Source organism: Lepus europaeus, chromosome 14 (genome assembly GCF_033115175.1).
Source record: "Lepus europaeus isolate LE1 chromosome 14, mLepTim1.pri, whole genome shotgun sequence".
Taxonomy (NCBI): Eukaryota; Metazoa; Chordata; class Mammalia; order Lagomorpha; family Leporidae; genus Lepus; species Lepus europaeus.
This window is the reverse complement of record NC_084840.1, coordinates 60,064,024-60,086,844: the sequence shown is the minus strand read 5'-3', so window position 1 is coordinate 60,086,844 and position 22,821 is coordinate 60,064,024. Positions and strand designations below refer to the sequence as shown.

General features: G+C 41.5%; 1 protein-coding gene across 1 annotated transcript in view; it reads left to right on the top strand.

Moving 5' to 3' along the window:
- The window catches only part of EDARADD (EDAR associated via death domain), an 80,381-nt gene that overhangs the window by 10,968 nt on the left and 46,592 nt on the right, over window positions 1-22,821 (top strand). The window contains exons 4-5 of the mRNA XM_062210789.1: window positions 1,909-1,948; window positions 12,570-12,628. Of these exons, the coding sequence (XP_062066773.1) occupies window positions 1,909-1,948; window positions 12,570-12,628 (99 nt within the window). The remainder of the gene's footprint in view (window positions 1-1,908; window positions 1,949-12,569; window positions 12,629-22,821) is intronic.

Genomic DNA, 22,821 nt, shown 5'->3' with positions numbered 1-22,821 from the left:
GAGTAAGTGCACAGTGACTCCTGTTGTTGACTTAACAAATTGACACTCTTGTTTATGGCGTCTGTAATCACCCTAGGCTCTTGTCATGAGTTGCCAAGGCTATGGAAGCCTTTTGAGTTTGCTGACTTCGATCTTATTTAGACAAGGATTCCATCATTTCATATCCAACCCTGTCTTCCTCTGTCCACCTCCAACAGACATCTCTGTTTAGGCTGATAGGTCTTCTGTCCCCACCACTCTTCCATGTACTCCTGCTGTGTCAACCATCTTCAGTGATCTTGCTCCTTCCTCTGGGTTCACCCAAGTCCTGTGCATCCTCTAGGCCTCATTCAAGCGTCAGTTTCTCTTGGAGACCTGCGCTTGCTCCAGCCTGTGTGTTCAACTATTCAGACTTTCAGTAAATGTTTGCTTAACACCACTGAAAATATGGAGATGCAAAGACCATACTCCATTCTCTGGAGGAACTCACAATCTGTTTGAGGAAATAGACAAGTACTTTAAAAACAATGGTAGGTGCTGTTGTACCAGTGTGTGTGTGTGTGTGTGTTCCATGCTCTAGGAAGTCTTGAGAATTTAATCTGGAGTAAAACTGTTTGTCTTTTAAGTTTTATATGATGTATATATTTTTAAAAGACTTATTTATTTGAAGGGGAGAGTGACAAAACGAGAGAGGGAGGAGGACTAAGAGAGATCTCCCTTTGCTGGTTCACTCCTGAAATGACTGCAACTGTCAGGGCTGGTCCAGGCTGGAGCTCCATTTGGGTTTCCCACATGGATGCAAGTATTTTGGCCATCCTCTGCTACTTTCCCAGGCACATTAGCAGGGAGTTGGATTGGAAGTGGAGCAGGTGGGACACAAACTGGCACTCCGATATGGGATGCCAGCGTTGCAGATGATAGCTTAGCTCACAGCACCACAGCAATGGCCCCTATAATTGATGGATTGATCGATTCTTATTTAGGCATTTATTTTGCAGGATAGAGAAGTTCTCAACCTTTACTGCCCAGCTCCAAAGAATCACCAAGGAAAGGCATTTGAAACAGATGCCTTGTTTCCACTTTTGTTTCTTTTCCTTATCTGTCAAAGAAAGACATTGATGAGACCTATGGAGAATTTGGAAGGTGTAACTTTGTTCAGGCTGGAGGGCAGGGTGGAATAGAGAGTGGGAGCTGAGTAGAGCTTGGGGGAACAAGAAAGGGCAATTGGGCACATTCTCACTCCTGAAATGGAAGCCTTCAGGGAGTGTCTGCAGTGTTTACTCTGAAATATGTTTTCAGAACGTTGGATACCTACATATAAATATGAACAAATTAGCAAATAGAGGATTGTAAAAGCTTTTGTTATTTTGAATTTCCTGTAATAGTACCATGCTCTACTAACACATTAAGGAATTGTACATTATTACCATCTGATTTTTAGGTCTTTGTGAGTCAGTAGGACACTTATCTTTTGAATCTTGTCCTATACAACCCATGACAGAACTCTGTAATAGTTGGGTACTGCCCAGAACAGACACTCATTGGCCCCAGTGACTTTCCAGAAATAGTGAGAAGAAATGGGTCTACCCCCAAAATTCATGAAAAGAAGTGATCCTCAGCTCTAAACCATAGGAGATTAGCGTTGCAGCCAAGAGAGGAAGTGTGGTTTAGTGGTCAGAGCTAAGGAAGTCAGGGAGGCTTATTTTTGTTCAGGCTCAACATTAGCTTCTTGTCCACCTTGATTCACTCTTATCAATTGAGAATAGAAACAACCAGTGGGCTAGGCCAGTTGATATGCCCCAGGTTACATATTTCCAACGTTTTAAATTGAATTCATGAACTTTCCTAAGGCAAAGCTTTCTTTTCACTTTGATCTTGTAATTGGCTTTGGCATTAAAATTAACTCTCCTCTTTTGTTGGTTTCCACAGTCAGACAAATATCCTATTCAAGATACGGGACTCCCTAAAGGTATGTAGAGTTAATGTAACTACTTGAACTTGTGATTATTTTAATTTTTCAAAGCACTACTCAAAGTAATTTTTCATATTTAAAATTGTGAAAGAGAAACATACTGATCGTTTAGCTCACGACTTGTCATGGGATTATCTCAGGAATGAATGTTCATATTAGATCTGTAAATTTTTTGTCGTTTCATAGCAAAGTATATATTCTATTCCTATGGTATTTTTAACAGGCATAAAATAAAGGTAGGCAGGCTCTGGGTTGCAAATGAGAGAAACTTGACACAAATCTGCTTAGCAAGATGGGCATTTAAGGTTTGGAGATCTTGTTTAAAATTCAGATCTGGGCCCCACTGCCCCTAGATTTATGATTTGGTGGATCTGGGACAGAGCCCAGAAATGAGCATTTAAACTCATATCTGTGTGGTTGGCATATGACCTCAATGTGAGATCCTGCTTAAGACGCTTCAAGGAGGGGCTGGTGCTGTGGTGTTGAAGATTAAGCCACTGCCTGCCATGCCAGCATTCCATATCAGTGCCAGTTCGAATCCCGGATGCTCTACTTCTGATCCAACTCCCTGCTAATGCGCCTGGGAAAGCAGTGGAGGTTTGCCCAAGTACTTGGGCTCCTGCACCCATGGGGGAGGACCAGAAAGAAACTCCTGGCTCCTGGCTTTGGCCTGGCCCAGCCCCAGCCGTTGTGGCCATTTGGGGAATGAACTAGCAGTTGGAAGATCTCTCTCTCGCTCTCTCTTTCTGTCTCTCTCTCTTTCTGTCTCCATCTCTCTCTATCTCTGCCTTTCAAATAAATAAGTAAATCATTAAAAATAAACAAGCTTCAAGGAATATAGAAGAGAAAACTAAACTGTAGCCCAATAGCCAAGTGGCCTCAGCAGGTGATTGTAGATCTCAGGTTCTCCATCTCTCATCTGGGCAGTGGGGAGGGCAAAGTTAGCATCCGCCTTTCAGGTGCTAGTGAGAATTCAGCAAAATGAACCTAGGACAATGCCTGGCACACATGAGCAACCAGACAGGTGGACAGAGACTTGGCCAAAGATTGTAAAAAATCAGGGTTAGGGGGGTGTCAAAAGCTTTCAAGTAGAGTGGCACAAGTTGCAAGGGTCTTAGGAAAGACCACACTGCAGTGACCCTGGCAAGTGCAGTCATAGAGCAGTCTCTCAACGGCTTCCTTTTATCACCCTTAAATGTGATTTCCTGTTTTGAAAGAAAAAAGATTGTTGCTTAGCAACCCGATACTACAGTAACCGTACAATGGGTTTCTCCTAGAATTTGTTCTTTATGAAACCTTAACTAAATGTGCAATGAGTTTATAGACAGCATGACTAGGAAAACCATACCCTAGGCCCCTCCTTTGTCCTTATTCATGGTGGACAGTATTACTAAGAACATAATTTCTTAACTGCAGATTAATACATCATTTTGCATGTAAATAATCCATGGCCAGGTGTTTAAAGACTACTCCAACATTTGCATTCAGCAAATAACAATTTAATGACTGCTAATATTTTTCTTTAGCATCAATAATAGAGCCAATCAAATCATTAGATGTTTATACTCATTTTACCACTTATTAAGTTGTTTTTAGGGGAAGAAAATCCATATAGATTAATAAGGAAATAATTTATAGACTCAAAAGTAAATGCAATCTACTTACATTAAATACAAACCAGGAGTCTCTCATTCATGTGAGTTTCAGGGGAACCTACTTTATTTAAGAGGAATCACTTGTTGGGGTCGGCGCCGTGGCTCACTTGGTCAATCCTCTGCCTGTGGCGCCAGCATCTCATAAGGGCGCCAGGTTCTAGCCCCAGTTGCTCCTCTTCCAGTCCAGCTCTCTGCTGTGGCCCGGGAGGGCAGTGGAGGATGGCCTGAGTGCTTGGGCCCCTGCACCTGCATGGGAGACAAGGAGGAAGTACCTGGCTCCTGGCTTCGGATTGGCGCAGCGCCGGCCGTAGCAGCCATCTAGAGGGTGAACCAACGGAAGGAAGACCTTTCTGTCTGTCTGTCTCTCTCTCTCACTGTCTGTAACTCTGTCAAGTTAAAAAAAAAGAAAGAGGAATCACTTGTGATTGGCTTTAATGATTTCCTTCTGTGAATAGTCCTCAAAATTTATTTTCTTGTAGCTGACTGGTTAAGCTGCTGCCTGACACCAACATCCCACATCAGAATTGCAGTTCAAGTCCTGGCTCGTTGACTTCTGATCCAGTGTCCTGCTAATACACTTCCTTGGACCCCTGCTGCCCACAGTGGAGGCCAAGATGGAGTTCCAGGCTTTTGGCTTTGGCTTGGCCCAGCCCTGGCCATTGTGGCCATTTGGGGGTAAACCAGGGGATAGAAAATCTCTGTCTCTCCCTCTTTCTCTGTAACTGCCTTGCAAAATAAATAAATATTTTGAAAAATAAATACATTTTTAACAAATACATTTTTAACAGATTTCTATATTTAATATTGAAAGGCAGAGTTTCAGAGAGAGAGGGAAAGATATACAGGGAGAGATCCTCCATTCGCTGATTCACTCTTCAAATGGCTACAATGGCTAGGACTGGGCCAGGCCAAAGCCAGGAGTCAGGAGTTTCTTCCAGGTCTCCCACATGGATGATAGGGGCCCAAACACTTGGGCTATCTTCTGCTGCTTCTCTCAGATCATTAGCAGGGAGCTGGATTGGAAGGGGAGCAGCTGAGACTTGAACTGACACCCATATGGGATGTCAGCATTGCAGGCAGCGGCTTTACCTGCTACTCCAGAAAGCCAGCCCCAAAATTTATTTTCTTAAGCATGTTTCACAAGATCTTCATTATACTGCTAATATATTTCTACTTTACTCATGTACTATATAAAGCTGTTCTGCAACTCAGGCCAAACTTTAGTGGGTTTTGAATAATGCAGTTTTTCCATAAATCAGCTGCGGAAATCTAGTGTAATTTTAGTGATCAACATTTGTTTTCTTTTTACACCTGCTTTCTTCTTGGATGCAAATGCAGAGCTTCCATCTCTGCCAACTCCTCTGTGGTTTTAGAGATTCCAGGGGGCTCATTCTGTTGTTGAGCCTCTTTTTTCCTTCCTTCCTTCCTTCCTTCCTTCCTTCCTTCCTTCCTTCCTTCCTTCCTTCCTTCCTTCCTTCCTGTCTCTCTCTCTCTCTCTCTCTTAGGCAGAGATGGAGAGAGGTCTTCCGAAATCCACTGGTTCACTCCCCAAATGGCTGCAGTGGCTGGGACTGGGCCAGGCCAAAGCCAGGAGCCCAGAGCTTCTTCTGGGTCTCCCACGTGGGTGCAGAGCTCAAGCACTTGGGCCATCTTCTACTGCTTTCCCAGGCACATTGGCAGGGAGCTAGATCTGAAGTGGAGTAGCCAGGACATGAACTGGTACCCATATGGGATGCCGGAGCTATAAGCCGCAGCTTAACTCATTATACACCATGGCTTACTATGCCATGGCACCTGCCCCTGAGGCTTGTTTTCTGATAGATGTCACGTACATCTGCAGGCTTTATACTCAGACTTAGAGATTCAAGTTATTTTACATCACATAAATCCTAATACCTCATAGAAACTGCTGACTTGAGCATTCTGAAGGGACTATGATTCTTCATACTTTGATAGGAAATTATGTTTAGAAAAAGCATTTTTATTTTTTATTTTTTTTTTTAACTTTTATTTAATGAATATAAATTTCCAGTGTACAGCTTATGGATTACAATGGCTTCCCCCCCCATAACTTCCCTCCCACCCGCAACCCTCCCCTCTCCCGCTCCCTCTCCCCTTCCATTTGCATCAAGATTCATTTTCAATTCTCTTTATATACAGAAGATCAATTTAGTATAAAGATTTCAACAGTTTGCACCCACATAGAAACACAAAGTGAAACATACTGTTTGAGTACTAGTTAAAGCATTAAATCACAATGTACAGCACATTAAGGACAGAGATCCCACATGAGGAGCAAGTGCACAGTGGCTCCTGTTGTTGACCCAACAAATTGACACTCTAGTTTATGGCGCCAGTAACCATCCTAGGCTGTCGTCATGAGTTGCCAAGGCTATGGAAGCCTTCCAAGTTTGCCGACTCTGATCATATTTAGACAAGGTCATAAAAGACAGAGTGAGGATAGTAACCAATGATCCTAAGAGTGGCATTTACCAGGTTTGAACAATTATACAGCATTAAGTGGGGAAGAGGACCATCAGTACACACATGTTGGGAGTAGAGCCATTGGTGGTAGAGTAGAGGTTATGATTACAAAGGAATGAGGCCCAAGTGCACTAGACAGGGCCTAGAACAAAGGACAGAGTCATTATTAGAGGAGCTAAGAAAGGTGCTGTCTAAGCTACAATGAAGTTTTCTGATTGAGAGGCAAATAGAACCTGATAGAAGGGGCTTGATAATAATCTGGTGGGCTTCAGGCCTTGTAAATTCAGAGGCCCAGACCTATCTATCTCTTCACATGGGGTATATCCTAAGGGAGGTGTGAACCTCCTAGGGGAAGGCACTCTGTTGACTTTCATTACTTGGCTGGCCTGGGAGGAGAGCTGGCCAGGTAAAGGCAGGGGGCATCTCTAACAAGAAATTTACAGTTCTGCCTGCAATGTTGCTGACCCTACTTGACCATCCCCTCAGCTGCAGTGGTCACTTTGGAAGTTGGGCTGAGTGAAGGGCTTTTCAGCTTAGAGCCAATAAGATCTGTGGCTCTGACCTGGGCATCCTTCGACTCCAGGGCAGGTCCATTTCCAGTGATCCAACTCTTGGCAGAGCTGCCAGGGCTCTTCACAAGCTGACTTCTGCTGAAGCCCAGGCTTACCACATTGAAAGCCACTGCAGTGGACTGGCCTCTTGGGTCTCCTTGAGGGCAGATCACTGTACAGATCAGCCATTAATAGGCCTGCCACCCATTGCTTCTGATGCCGAGCTTTCTTTTCCTCCTGGTTTGTGTTAAAGCAGACCAGAGGATGCAAGTCAAGGGAGTGCCCGTGTCCCATCTCTAATCTTCGGTGGCCTGAACTACAAGTCTATAGTCACAGGCATGTTCTGTAGTAGTTTTTCTAAGGTAGACAATGCCCATGAGGAAAATTATATTCTCACTTTAAAACTTTCTTTCCCTTTGGTCTGAAAGGGAGGTTTTTTCTACTTACTGTATACTTCGCTGATGGCAAAGTGAATCTAGCTATGAGATTATTATTTGAGTTCTTATTTTGGCTATGCTATTGCAGAAAAATGTTAGCCATCTCTTTTATAAGGTCTAAAGATTAAATTGTGCATCCTACAGATTCCTTCATAATAGAGTTAGTTTCCTACCTTGAAGAGAATAGAGAAATGAAAGAACAAGTTGGGCTTAGAATAGAGAAATGAGGGAGCAAGTCCTAGATCGCTTGCTGACGATTTAAAATTATAAACTCATCAACCAACAAGAGGCACTTGCTTACTTCACAGTATTTTTGAAAGCACCTGTAGGATTTTACAAGTATTTAACCCTTTAAGCCTCTGGGGCTTTCTCATTAAGATAACTATCATGTCTCCAAAATATCTGGTTGAAATAAGATTTCTTAAAATCATGACATAACATAGACCAAATTTGATCATTGTTACAAGGTGATTATTCAAATTTTTGAAAAAAGCACATATTTAAATAACCCATAGCTCTTAATAAAAATTCAGCTGTTTTTGAACAATTAGAATTTAACAGACATCAAGAGAACATAATAGATTACTTTAACACATTGCTTTAACAGAGCATCAGAGTTTAATTCTATGTCAAAGAGAAATTGAGCTTCCTGTGATCTTTTGCTGTGAGGTTTCCTTCCTTTACCTTCTTTCATACTGGTGACCATGTTTCTGTGTTTCTGTGTGTAAGACATCTTTAAGCATCTTTTGCAGGGCAGGATGAGTGGCAACAAATTCTTTCAGTTTCTGTTTGCTATGAAAAGTCTTAATTTCACCTTCATTCACAAATGAGAGCTTTGCAGGATATAGTATTCTGGGCTGGCAGTTTTTCTCTCTTAGTACCTGGGCTATGTCTCGCCATTCCCTTCTAGCTTGTAGGGTTTCTGATGAGAAGTCTGCTGTGAGTCTAATTGGAGATCCTCTAAGAGTGATCTGACGTTTCTCTCTTGCACCTTTTAGGATCTTTTCTTTCTGTTTCACTGTGGTGAGTTTGATTACAACATGTCGTGGTGAGGATCTCTTTTGGTCATGTTTATTAGGGGTTCTATAAGCTTCCTGTACTAAGATGCCTCTGTCCTTCTCCAAACCTGGGAAATTTTCTGCTAGTATCTCACTGAAAATGCCTTCTAATCCTTTCTCCCTCTCCATGCCTTCAGGAACTCCTAGAACCCGAATGTTGGGTTTTTTAATAGTATCCTGTAGATTCCCGACAATATTTTTTAGATTTCTAATTTCTTCTTCTTTTCTTTGGTTTGCCTGTTTCCTTTCCTGTTCTCTGTCTTCTAAGTCTGATATTCTCTCTTCTGCTTCGCCCATTCTGTTTTTAAGGCTCTCTAATGTGTTTGTCATTTGATCTATTGAACTCTTCATTTCATTATGATTTCTAGTCACTATCAGAGTTTCTTGTTCCACTAGTTGTTTCATTTCATTTTGATTCCTCCTTAATATTTCACTTTCACGAGAGAGATTTTCTATCTTGTCCATGAAGGATTTCTGTAGTTCAAGAATTTGTTTTTGAGAACTTCTTAATGTTCTTATCAATTTTTTGAGATCTGCTTCTTGCATTTCTTTGATCTCATCATCTTCATAGTCTTGAATTGGGGTGTCTTTTTCATTTGGGGGTGTCATAGTGTCTTTCTTGTTCTTGTTAGCTTGGTTTTTGCGTTTGTTGTTTGGCATGTTGGAGATATTTGGTTTCTTCACTGTGGTGTTTTTTCTTGTTACACTATGGCTCTATATTAAGTGGACTGTCTGCTTTCAGTGGAGCCTTAGAGGCTTGAGATGAGTGTGGACTGAGAGCTGTGTTTGGTTCCTCAGGGTTGAGGGTGTGTCAAGGATGACACTCCCAGGTTAGGTGTGGTAAATCTCTCTTTCTTTTTTTGATTTAAAAGGGAAGTAATTCCGCACAGCTGAACGTAATTGGAGGTAGTTAGCAGGCAAATGATATACCCACAGGAGCCAGAGATCGGAAGCTCTTTCCCAAGGACCACACAGGGAATCTCTGCTGCCCTCAGTGTGGGCTCCAATTCTCCTGCAGTCTCCCACTGGGTTGCCAAGTTAGATGCTAATCTCCTGTTATTTCACCCCTCCCCACAGAGTCAGGTTTTTCTGCTAGGCTCAGGGCTGGTGCAGACCTGAGGTCGCCCTGCTTATGACGTATGTCCAAAATGGCGCCTGCTCTGTCTTGCTCGCCTTTGAGAGGTGAGCGGAGAGAGAGAAACTTGTGTCCGTATCAGTCACTTTTTTTATTTTTTTCTCTCTCTTCTAGTTAGCCTGGTGAACTTTTCCCCACGGAGTTTCAAGCCTCGTTCCCTCTAGCCTCCTCTTTCTGCTTGCCTGCTGGTATTTCGGGCTATGGAGGTTCGGCTCACCTCGCGTTCCAGCGCTGGTGCGTTGAGTCTGCCGCTGGTGTCCCGAACTTGGGCTCCCACGCTCTCCACGCAGGTCCACTGTGAATCACTAGTTCCGGAAGAGTTTCCTCTGCTGTTTCTTCCCCTACTCTTCCTTGACCCTGCAGTATCTCCACTTATATTAAACTTTCTCTCCCCCCAGACTAAGTGTGCTTCCTGCCTATTCCGCCATCTTGCTCGGATCGCATTTTTATTTTTTGTGTTAGTCTTCATAGTAGGAGAAAATTTCATATAGCTGAATCAATCAAGGTTTTTAGAAGTTCATTTTTATTTAGGTGAGGGGCAGAGAGGGAGAGAGAGATTGACAGGCAGAGGTCTGCCATCCACTGGTTGAATCCCTAAGTACCTTTAACAGCTAGTATTTAGCTAGAAGCTGGGAACTCAATCTGTAGAATCCCTGTCTGTACAAATTCCCACAGAACATTTTGAATTTCTATATATATATATATATATATATATTTTTTTTTTTTTTGACAGAGTGGATAGTGAGAGAGAGAGACAGAGAGAAAGGTCTTCGTTTTGCCCTTGGTTCACCCTCCAATGGCCGCTGCGGCCGGCTCATCGCGCTGATCCGAAGCCAGGAGCCAGGTGCTTCTCCTGGTCTCCCATGCAGCTGCAGGGCCCAAGGACTTGGGCCATCCTCCACTGCCTTCCTGGGCCACAGCAGAGAGCTGGCCTGGAAGGGGGGCAACCGGGGTAGAATCTGGCACCCCAACCGGGACTAGAACCTGATGTGCCAGAGCCGCAAGGCGGAGGATTAGCCTGTTAAGCCATGGCGCCGGCCAAATATCTATATTTTTTAAAGAATTTAATTTGAAATTAGACATAGGAGGAAAGTGTTGGGGGCTTGAGGGGCACAGAGAGATCTTCCATCTGCTGATTCACTTCCAAATATCTGCAGTGGCCTGGGCTAGGTCAGGCAGAAGCCTGGAGCCTAAAACTCAATCTGGGTCTCCCATATGTTTACAGAGACTTAAGTATTTGAACCATCATCTGCTGCCTCCCAGGATGTCCATCTGTAGGAAGCTGGAATTGGAAGCAGAGCCAGGACTCAAACCCGGGGGCTCTAATATTGGATGTCCCAGACAGTATCACAGGCGCTATTCCAAGTGCCTGTCCTCGTTTTGGATTTCTATCCATACAAAGTTTCTTTCTCAGATTATTCCCAATGGAGTCCTTTTTGGTGGTTACCAGGAAGGTTGGGGAGCCCAGTAGCCACCTGTTACTCCAAGCAGTTCCAGTCTGTCTCCTTGAGGTCAGGTCCCCATCAAGTCAGATTGTGATGGCAAGATTAGCCCTTTAGTGGACTAGTTGTTAGCCATGCCATGCAAAGCCCAGGTGCTCTGGCTGGGAGTTATGTGCTTGGTGAGAGATGGAACACTGAATGCTCTATCCATTTTATTTTACCAGGAGCGTCTGGGCTGGTTGGTTAGCCAAAAAGAGTGAATTTAATCTGACTAATGTCCTTGATTGTAGTTAGGCAATCCTCTTCATTATGCCAGTTAAAAAAATATCATTTATGGGGCCAGTGCTGTGGCATAATGGGTAAAGCTGCCTCCTGCAGTGCTGGCATCCCATATGGGTGCCGGTTCGAGACCCGGCTGCTTCACCTCCGATCCAGCTCTCTGCTATTGCTTGGGAAAGCAGCGGAAGATGGGCTAAGTCCTTGGGCCTCTGTACCCACGTGGGAGACTCGGAAGAAGCTCTTGGCTCCTGGCTTCAGATCGGCTCAGCTCTGCCTGTTGTAGCCAATTGAGGAGTGAACCAGTGGATGGAAGACTCTCTTTCTCTCTCTCTTTCTCTCCTTCTCTCCCCCTCTCTCCTTCTCCCTCTCTCTGCCTCTCCTTAGAACTGTGTAACTCTGACTTTTGGGTAAATAAATAAATCTTTTAAAAATCATTTATGTTATTTATTTGAAAGGCAGAGAGAGAGAGAGAGAGAGAGAGAGAGAGAGAGAGAGAGAGATCCTCCATCTCCTGGTTCATTTCTCAAAATGCCAGCAACAGCTGGGACAGGGCCAGGCTGAATCCAGGAGTCAGGAGCTCAATCTGGGTCTCCCACATGGGTGGCAGGGAGCAAAGTACTGTAGCCATCCTTTGCTGTCTCCCAGGGTATGCATTAACAGGAAGCTGGAATCAGAAGCAGAACTGGGGCTCAAACCCAGGCACTCCAGTACTAAATGTGAGTTTCCCAAGTGATGTCTTAATCCCTATGCCAAACATCTGTTCCTATTATGCTATTTCTAAATGAATATTTATTTATTTGAGAGGCAGAGACAGATAAGTAGAGAGAAAGAGAGCTTCCATATTCTGGTTCATTCCCTAAATACCTGCGGTGGCCAGAAGATTGAAACCATGTGCTGGGAACTCAATCCAAGGTCTCCCACGAGTGTCAGGAACCCAACTATTTGAGCTACCTCTCAGTGTCTGCATTATCAGGAAGCTGAATCAGGAGCCAGAGGTGAAGATTCAATTCCGGCACTCCAATGTGGTACACAGGCATCCTAACCTGCATATTAACCACTAGTCTAAATGCCTCCCCTGACAATTGGTTTTGGTTTCCTTCTCTTTGCCTTTTGTTGAGGGAGGAAACCCACCCTAAGATTATGGTAAGACTGGACAAATGACATTGATAGCAGCTTGTGCATCACATACATTCACATCCTAGTGTAGAACAGAGCATGTGATGCAAGGCCATAGGTGGTTACATTTGGGAACACAGTGAATAGCTGGGGGCTGTAGGCGGGGTGCCCCTTGATTCTCCAAACAGGCACTGGATATGATTGGTTTGTTTGAATAATTCTACAGAAATTGAAACCTGACACTCAAAAATAAGCAAGACTTGTGCCAATCCCTTAACAAGGAGCATTGCTGAGCCAGGGGACCTTATCTTCCCAGAAGAGTAGTTCAGCAATTCAGGGCCCTCTGGATTTTACCAGATGTCCAGGCAGCACTTGGTAGTGAGCCTTAATTTTAGGTCTGACACCAGAGTGTGCGTTCTTGATCAAACTTTTCATCTTTTTTTTTTTTTTTCATTTTCTAGTTGAGGAATGTGATACAGTTACTTTGAACTGCCCACCAAATTCTGATGAGCAACATCAGGTAAGGATAATTTCAACTATTTGTTAGCCTTTAGGTCCATGATAATCCACCAAAATTTTTTTATGAATAATCTTATACAGGTTAAAGAATAAAGAATATAGGATTTCTAGATCACAAAATAAATTTGAAAATGATTTGTAAGTATCCCAGTATCCTTCTAATAAGTGTAGTAGCTTTAGTTCATTGTTTGAAAGAAATGTTTCTCTGTAGTCTCAGAATGAAAAATCAATGCTAGTGAGTTAGAAAGGAGAGTTGCATTTTTTCACGTGTGGTTGATGTGGTATTAGTGGGATTTCGTTTTTTGATGCTGAAACATGGGAGGGGAGACTTTCTGTTTGACACAGCAAAACTTGACAGTCTTACATGCTTCTGTAGTGTTTTGTAAAATCTTGCTTTTTTTCAGATATCAGAAATTGAACTTTAGCATGTTTTTATTGTGTTCTTCCAAAAAGTAAATGCAATTATTGTGTGCTGCTTATAAAAGCTTTATTATTTTAAAGATCAGCTTGTGCAAAAAAGTACTCCCAGAATCTGTAATCGCATTGTTCATCTTTTGATGTCCATCCTTCTTTGGATCACTGTGTGCTTCACTGACTTCTTGTGTCATGTCATCCAGTCTTCCTCTGTTCACTCACTCAAAGCCCATCAGCAAAACTGCACACTATATTACATCTGCTCAACTGTTTTGTGAGCATTAAATGTCTCAAAAAGCAAGTCTTTTTTTTTTTTTTGAAAGATTTATTGATTTATTGGAAAGTCAGAGTTACACAGAAAAGGAGAGGCAGAGAGAGAGAGAGAGAGAGAGGGAGAGGTCTTCCATCCATTGATTCACCCCCCAATTGGCCACAACAGCCGGAGCTGGGCCGATCTGAAGCCAGGAGCATCTTCTAGGTCTCCCACGTGGCTGCAGGGGCGCAAGGACTTAGGCCATCTTCTATTACTTTCCCAGGCCATAGCAGAGAGCTGGATTGGAAGTGGAGCAGCTGGGACTCAAACTGGCACCCATATGGGATGCCGGCTCTGCATACTTTAAAAAGAATTCTTTTTTTTTTAACTTTTATTTAATGAATATAAATTTCCAGTGTACAGCTTATGGATTACAATGGCTTCCCCCTCCCACAACTTCCCTCCCACCTGCAACCCTCCCCTCTCCCGCTCCCTCTCCCTTTCCATTCACATCAAGATTCATTTTCAATTCTCTTTATATACAGATCAATTTAGTATAAAGATTTCAATAGTTTGCACCTACATAGAAACACAAAGTGAAACATACTGTTTGAGTACTAGTTATAGCATTAAATCAAAATGTACAGCACATTAAGGACAGAGAAGTTAGTATGGTTTGTACCTGTTTCTTGTACCACACTGAGTTAGTTTTTAACAAGTTTTGTTTAGTCTTGCTTTAAAAACATCAGTCTGTACTAAATCTGTAATAGTGGTATTTTTGGAGAGTCAAGTCACCTCTGTAATAAAGTAGAATTACACAATATTGATGAAATAGCAAGTTAATCATAAAGCACACCTCTCTTGAAAATGTCAGTGGTGACTACATTTGGGCAGGAGTGGGGCACATATTCAGTCATTGACTTGAATATCGGATTCTCTCTCTGTGGCCCTGATGATACTCACCATTATCCTTGAAATTGCAGTCTGATGGTTGACTTCTGCAGTGACTAAATTGAAACTATTTTAATAAACTGAAAACATGTGCTTTTCCTTTCTTGTCATCCTTAATTTCTTTAACAAAGTTTCCTCTCCTCACATTTTTTTTTTGTGACATGAAACGGACTGTCATGAAGATAAAAGAATGTTAAATTTTTGTTTGATTTGTTGTTATGGATTGTCCAGAGCCACTTAAATTAGTCTTAGAATATATGTTAGGGCACTGTTCAGCATTTTTCCCAATTTTGGCGATACAGTGCTGGCTATTACAAGTAAAGACTGTCCTAAAAGATGGAAGTAGATTTATCAACTACAAAAGGGGGAAAAGCTTACCTGAGATTTTTTTTTAAGGGATAAGGTTTATTGGTGGAGAAACCAGACAGACCCGAGGGAAAGGGCAAAGAGGGAGAAGGAGAGCATAAGAGAGAGATCAAGAGAGAGAGAGAGAGAGAGAGAGAGATCAAGAGACAGAGAGGGAGAGAGATCAAAAGAGCCACATGTTCAGGAACAGGTCCTCTTAAAGCTTTGCCAGGGGGTGGGCAGGGAAGTAGGAGCATTGAATTCCACTAGGGTGAGGGTGGAGTTGACACTGGTAGTAGGGCCCTGAGGTCACCTGGCTTCCAGTCATGGCAGTGGGGGCTAGAGCCTAAAACAGTGTCCAGGGCATAGATCATGACTTAGATAAGACTGTGCCATTTTACTAACATTCCCCCTTTTGTTTTTTTATAAAGCAAGAGTTGTATGGGATTACATTAGCCCCAAAAGTCCAGGAGGTGTAGAGGGACGATGATCTGTCTTTAGAGCTACTTCCTGCTGACATGGGGTGACCAGATACTCTCTGCTGGCATGGGGTGATGTCTCAAGCCACTGTCTCCTGGGTGGGGACCCAAGTATATTCCTGTAGCAGCATTTGGTTGACCATCTGGTTGGTGAAGGCCTTGATTCATTCCATTATCAACTCCGGTAAATATTTAAACAGACGCGGTAGTACAGAAGACAGGGTGAGAATAGCAGCCAATGATCCTAAGTGGTATTAACCAAGTAATGAGAGGATTTCATAGAGGAGAGGAAATTGGGGGAGGAGGGGTGGGGACGGAGTCTCTGGACCCTTGTGAAGTCTGTTTGATGGACATGATTTAAAGCTGATCCCAACCAAGACCAGGAGAAAAGCCACTAGTATCTTTTGCAGGTAGAGGGGTTTGTCTAGAGAAATTCTGAACAATCACATACTAAATTAAGTGGGAGAGAAGACCATCAGTACACAGAGGTTGGGAGTAGAGCCATTGATGTTATAGTAGATGCTATGATTACAAAGGAATGAGGCCCCAAGTGGGCTAGATAAGGTATAGAACAAAGGGCAGAGTCATTATTGGAGAACCTAAGAAAGCTGCTGCCTAAACATGAATAAGTTTTCCAATTGAGAGGCAAATAGAACCTGACAGAAGGGGCCTAATAATAATCAGGTGGCTTTAAGGCCTTGCTAGTTATGAGGCCCAGACCTATCCATCTCTTCACATGGGGTGTGAACCTCCTTGGGGAAGGCACCCTGCTGACTCCCATTACTTAGCTTCCCTAGGAGGAGAGCTGGCCAGGTAAAGGCAGGTGGCATCTTCTGCCTGCAGTGTTACTGACCCTACATGGCCATCCCCTCAGCAGCGTTACCTGAGATTTTTAAAGCTCTATTTTAAAACAAAATGTCTTCTATTTCTAGAAAACAGAGGACTGTAAGCTAGCAATTTCAGTTGGCTATTTCTTTGAATAATCTATAGGATTTGTTCTAACTGCTAGATACCCAGAATGATTCTTTGAGACTAACTTGGCATTTAGAACAAAGAAAACTCAGTAAGGAAGATCCGTTTAAAAGAGAGAGAAAAAGGGCGTGGGACACTTTATCCATTTTTTACAGTTTAAACATTAAAAGCGAACTGTAAAAATATTCTCTGGAATATTATTTGTCTTTTTAGTGATTTTGTAATTTCTTTTTTTTTTTTTTGACAGGCTGAGTTAGAGAGAGAGAGAGACAGAGAGAAAGGTCTTCTTTCCGTTGGTTCACCCCCCAAATGGCCGCTATGGCCGACGTGCTGTGCCGATCCGAAGCCAGGAGCCAGGTGCTTCCTCCTGGTCTCCCATGCAGGTGCAAGGCCCAAGCACTTGGGCCATCTTCCACTGCCTTCCCAGGCCACAGCTGAGAGCTGGACTGGAAGAGGAGCAACCGGGACAGAATCCAGCACCCTAACCGGAACTAGAACCCGGGGTGCTGGCACCACAGGCAGAGGATTAGTTTAGTAAGCCGCGGCGCCGGCCGATTTTTGTAATTTCAAAACTAAATTCCACTTACACAGCTTAATTTCAGCTGCCGTTCTTTGATGCAGAGGAAAAATGTATCCTAGCATCGGAAATGAAAATGTGACTCAGGCAAAATTTTATAAAGAATCCTTTACTTTTAGTCATTTAAAATCAATACTCCGTCTTCTAGAGCTAGCCTAGTCCTACAGTTTGTTGTAGGTGGTATTTAATGAGCATATGCTATGAGACCAAATCTAGACTGGATATTAGAAATAAAAAAGTTGAGAGGGGATAGGAAGATGAGGCCCCAGGCAGAGCTTACAGACTCATTGGAGAGGCAGTGTACACAAAATTAGATTCTGGTATGTGGGCATGGTTCTTGTGTTTAAATAGTTCCCATGATGCTTGCTTATGTTTAAAAAAAAAAAGGCATTTCCTGTGACTGTTATCAAACAGTACAGCATTAACTACTTTAATTACATACATAAGCATATGGCAAGTGATGGAAAAACAAAATTTGTTCTATTTCATAGCCAAGAGTCTATGCCAAGAAGAGTCTGAAGTAATAATAAAAATAAGGGAAATAGTAAATATTAGGATGCTAATTAGAGTTAGAAATTACTGAGATTTCCCACTATGTTGTTTATTTGGTTTTATAAAACTAAGGTTGTTTTTGTTTGTTTCTTTTTTTATTTTTTGTTTTGTTTTTATTTAGTAAATATAAATTTCAAAATTTAAATATATTTATATTTATTCAGTATTAAATATATTTATATATCAAGATATATAAATATATGCATATTTATATATTAAATATATAAATATATGCATATTTATAATATATTTATATAATATATAATATATTTATATTGAATATATAAATATATTAAATATATTTATATTTATTTAGTATTAAATATATTTATATTTATTTAGTATGTTATATTTAGTAAATATAAAGTTCCAATTTCTCTGTGAGTGAGATCCCAGTGGAAAGAACAGGGCCATCAAAGAAGGAGGTACCTTTCTCTGAAGGGAGGAGAGAACTTCCACTTTGACTGTGACCCTGTCGGAATAAGATTGAAGTCGGCGAACTCAAAAGGCTTCCATAGCCTTGGCAACTCATGACTAGAGCCTAGGGAGATTACTGACGCCATAAACAAGAGTGTCAAATTGTTTAGTCAACAACAGGAGTCACTGTGTACTTACTTCTCATGTGAGATCTGTCCTTAATGTGTTGTCCAATGTGAAGTAATGCTATAACTAGTACTGAAACAGTATTTTACACTTTGTGTTTCTGTGTGGGTGGAAATTGATGCAATCTTTACTTAATATATACTAAATCGATCTTCTGTATATAAAGATAATTGCAAATGAATCTTGATGTGAATGGAATGAGAGAAGGAGCGGGAGATGGGAGGGGTGTGAGTGGGAGGGAAATTATGGGGGGTGAAGCCATTATAATCCATAAACTGTACTTTGGAAATTTGTTTGTTTCTTTTAACAATCACATTAATTAATGGCTCATTTAATTGTGACAAAAGCATCATCCTAATATAAGATGTTAATAATAAGAGAAACTAAGTGCAGGGTATGCAAGAACTCTTTAAACTCATAAATCTAAAACTATTCTGAAATAAGACATTTATTAAAAACCATTCTATATAAAATTTAGAATCTAGACAAATAGAAAAACTCATCCACAATTCCACCACCTTAAAATAATTATTTTTTCACTTTGATGTATTTTCTTAGATCCTTCCTATGCATAATTATAAAAAAACTTTGTAATTAATTTATATTTTAAATGCTATATTTGTTATTTAATATTTCATAAACTTGTTAGCCATTTTGCTCCTGAATGTAGCTCTCATATTTGTTCCTGGTCATGCTGCTGTCATGGCCAATGGCAGCATAATGCCTCTGGGATGTGTGTTTGCTGGCCTCTGCTCTGAGGAAGGGAGTGTGTGACAGTGACAGTGGTCAGAGCTGAAGCTATGAAGAAGGAGATTTTTAGTAGTAGAGCTGAAGGTAAATTAGTGCCAAGACCCCGGGGCTTTGAATGTGAGACAGGGATAGGAAGAAGGTATTGGAGGTTATAGTGGCATTAGTACTCTAGGGCTGCCATGACAAATTACCCCAAATTAGGTGCTTAAGCAACAGGAATACTGTCTTACAGTTCTGAAGGCTACAAGTCTAAAAGTGTCAGCTTAGTTGGCTTCTTTTAAAAGCCACTTGTCTGTCTATTTAAGGGGGAGGGTGGATGGGACTGGGGAGAGAGAGAGAGAATGTACACTAGCACTCCCATCTACTGGCTCACTCCCCAAATGCTTGTAATATCTGGAGCTGGGTCAGGTGGGAGCCAGCAGCTGGAAACTTGGTCCACGTCTCCCGTGTTGGTGACAGGGACCCAGTTACTTAGTCATCACCACTGCATCCTCTCAGGGTCTCCATTAGTAAAAAGCTGAACTCAGGAGATGGAGCTAGGGGTTGAACCAGCTACTCTGATGTGGGCTATAGGCTGGTAACTGGTCTCTTAATCACTAGGCTAAATGTTCACCTGGGGGTTGGCTCCTTCTGAGGACTATGAAGGAAGTATGTGTTCCATACCTTTCTTTTTGGCTTGTAGATGGCTGTCTTTTCCCTGAGTTTGTTTACAAAGTCTGTCTCTGTGTCTAGATTTCCCCTTTTCATGAAGACACCAGTCATATTGGATTAGTGCCCACCCTAGCAACCCCTTTAGTAGCTTGATTACCTCTGCAAAGACCCTGTTTCCAAAGAGTCATATTCTGAGGTCCTGGGAGTTAGGAATCAGTGTATATCTTAGGGACACTATTCAATCCATAAGAACACTGGAAAACAAAACAAGAACCACACAATAGCAACACATTTTGAGGGAGAGAGGAAAAGGATCTGGTGTCTAACAGGTCCTGGAAGAGAAGGGGAGGGAAGGACCAACAATCCCAGCTGGTGATGAGACCCATGACAGGGCCATCAAAAATAGGAAAGCAGCTTATCTGGACAGAGGAGGAGCAAACGCATCATCTATAGAGATCAACAGAAACCCAAGACTCCATGTCTTCCTCCATTCTGAGGATTATCTAGTTGGTATATTATCTTCATGCCAACATTTTTTGATTCCCTGCAGATAACTCATAATCAGTTCTCTCTCTCTTAGAATTTAATACACTTCTTTAAAAAAAAAAAGATTTATTTATTTGAAAGGCAAAGTTGGAGAGGAGAGACAGAGGGAGATCTTCCATCCTCTGGTTCACTCCCCAAATGGCTACAATGGCCAGGACTGGGCCAGGAGCTTCATAGGGGTCTCCTGCATAGGTGCAGGGGCCCAAGCACTTGGGCTGTCCTCCGCTGCTTTCCCAGGAGCATTAGCAGGGAGGTGAAGCAGCCAGGACTCAAATCAGTGCCCATATGGGATGCCAGCTTTGTGGGCAGCGACTTAACCTGCTATGCCACAATGCTCGTCCCTACACTTTATTTTTTTTAAACAATTTTAGGTTCACAGCAAAATTGAGCAGAAACTATAGAAATTTCCCATTTACCTCCCACCCCCAAACACATCCTTCCCCACCCTCGACATCCCCCATCACAGTGGTACATTTGTTAACAATGAATCCACATTGAGCATCACTGTCATGGGAGGTCCATTATATATACATCAGGATTCATTCTTGGTGTTGTGCATTCTGTAGGTTTGGACAAATGTGTAATGCACTGTATACACTATTTCAGTACTATACAGAGTATTTTCACTGCCCTAAAAATCCTCTGTGCTCTGCTTATCCATTTCTGCCCACTAATCCCTGGAACCACTGATCTTTTTACTGTTTCCATAGTTTTACCTCTTCCAAAATGTCATATAGTCGGACTCATACAATATACTGCCTTTTCAGATTGGCTTCTTTCACTTAGTAATGTACATTTGAGATTGCTCTGTGTCTTTTTATGGCTTGATAGCTCATTTCTTTTTTAGCATAGAATAAGATTCCATGATTTATTTTCCAATTCATCTTATGAAGGACATCTTGGTTGCCCCAAGTTCTGACAGTGATGAAGAAATCTGCTATCAACATCTTGGACAGTTTTTTATGTGGGCATAGGTATTCAGCTCCTTTGGGTAAATACCAAAGAGTATAATTGATGGATCATAGGGTAAGAGTGTGTTTAATTTTGTAAAAAACCAACAAATTGTCTTGCAAAGAAGCTGTACCACTTTGCATTCCCAGCTACAATGAATGAGAGTACCTCTTGTTCCATGCCCTCACCAGAATTTGTTGTTGACAGCGTTATATATTTTGGCCATTCTGATAGGTGTGTAGTAGCATTTCATTGTTTTAATTTCTGTTTCCATGATGAAGTATGATGTAGAACAACTTCTCTTATGCATATTTGCCATCTGTTTATCTTTTTTAATGGGATGTTTGTTCATATCTTTTACCCATTTTTAACTCAGGTAATTTTTGCTTTTACTGTTGAGTTTTAAAGGTTCTGTGTGTGTTTTGGAATACAAAGTAGTAATATCCTCTCTGTGTAACTCTTTCAAATAAATAAATAAATCTTTTAAAAAAAAAGTAGTATTTTGGTGATAGCCATTATTGAATATGTCTTTTGCAGGTATTTTCTTCAAGTCTATGGTTTGTCTTCTCATTCTGTTGACTGTATCTTTTGCAGAGTAGAGATTATAAATTCTAGTGAAATATGGTTTATCAATTCTTTCTCTAATGTATTATATCTTTGGTGTTTCATCTAAGAAGTCTTTTTTTTTTTTTTTGACAGGCAGAGTGGACAGTGAGAGAGACAGAGAGAGACAGTGAGAGAGACAGAGAGAAAGGTCTTCCTTTGCCGTTGGTTCACCCTCCAATGGCCGCTGCTGCCAGTGTGCTGCTGCCGGCGCACCGTGCTGTTCCGAAGGCAGGAGCCAGGTGTTTATCCTGGTCTCCCATGGGGTGCAGGGCCCAAGCACTTGGGCCATCCTCCACTGCACTCCCTGGCCACAGTAGAGAGCTGGCCTGGAAGAGGGGCAACCGGGACAGGATCCGGCGCCCCGACCGGGACTAGAACCCGGTGTGCCGGCGCTGCAAGGTGGAGGATTAGTCTATTGAGCCACGGCGCTGGCCTCATCTAAGAAGTCTTACCATACCTTATGTCATGTAGATTTTTCCTATATTACCTTCTAAGAATTTTGTAGTTTTGCATTTCATATTTAGGTCTATTATCCATTCTGAGTTATTTTTGTGAAGGGTGTATGATCTGTGTCTAGATTCATTTTTGTGCATTTGGATGTCCAGTGGTTCCAAAAAAAGAAATCTTTGCTCAATTATAGTGCCTTTGCTGTTTTTTTTTTTTTAAATCAGTTGACTGTATTTGTGTGTGTCTATTTCTAGGCCTTCTATTTTGTTCCATCAATCTGTTTGTGTATTCTTTGCCAGTACCTCACTGTCTTAATCACAGTAGCTTTATACTATGTATTGAAGTTGGACGGTATCAACCCTCCAATTTTCTTCTCTTTTAATTGACTATTCTAACTCTTTAGCCTCTCCATGGAATCTTTGGAATCAGTTTGTTAATGTATAAAAAGTAACTTGCTGGGATTTTGATTGAGATTGCCTTGAATCTATAGATTAATTTGGGGAACTGAAATCTTGACATATTGAGTTTTTCTCTCCAGGAACATGTAATATTTCTTCATTTATTTACTTATTTGATTTTTTTTCAAAGTTTTATAGTTTATTGCATACAGATCTTGTGCATATTTTATTAGATTTATACCTAAGTATTTCATATTCTGGGCTGCTAATGAAAATGGCATTGTGTTTTAAGTTTTGAATTCCACCTATTCATTGCAGATATAGAGGGAAATGATGATTTTTTTTAAAAAAAATCTTAATCATATCAAAATTCTGCTAAAATTACTTATTAGTTCTAAGAGGCTTTTATGGCCAATTCTTCGAGATTTTCTATATAGATGATCATATCATGTGAACAAAGATACTTTTATTTCTTCCTTCCTAATCAGTATCCTTTTAATTTTTTCTTATATAGTTACACTGTGGTGCTCACTGAGGACTATTTTATTTTTAAAGGGTTATTTATTTATTTGAAAGGCAGATTAACAGAGAGAGAGAGGGAGAGACAGAAAGCAAGATCTTCTATGTGCTGGTTGACTATCCAAATGGCTGCCAACAGTTGGGCTGGGCCAGGCCAAAGCCAGGAACCTGGAACTCCAT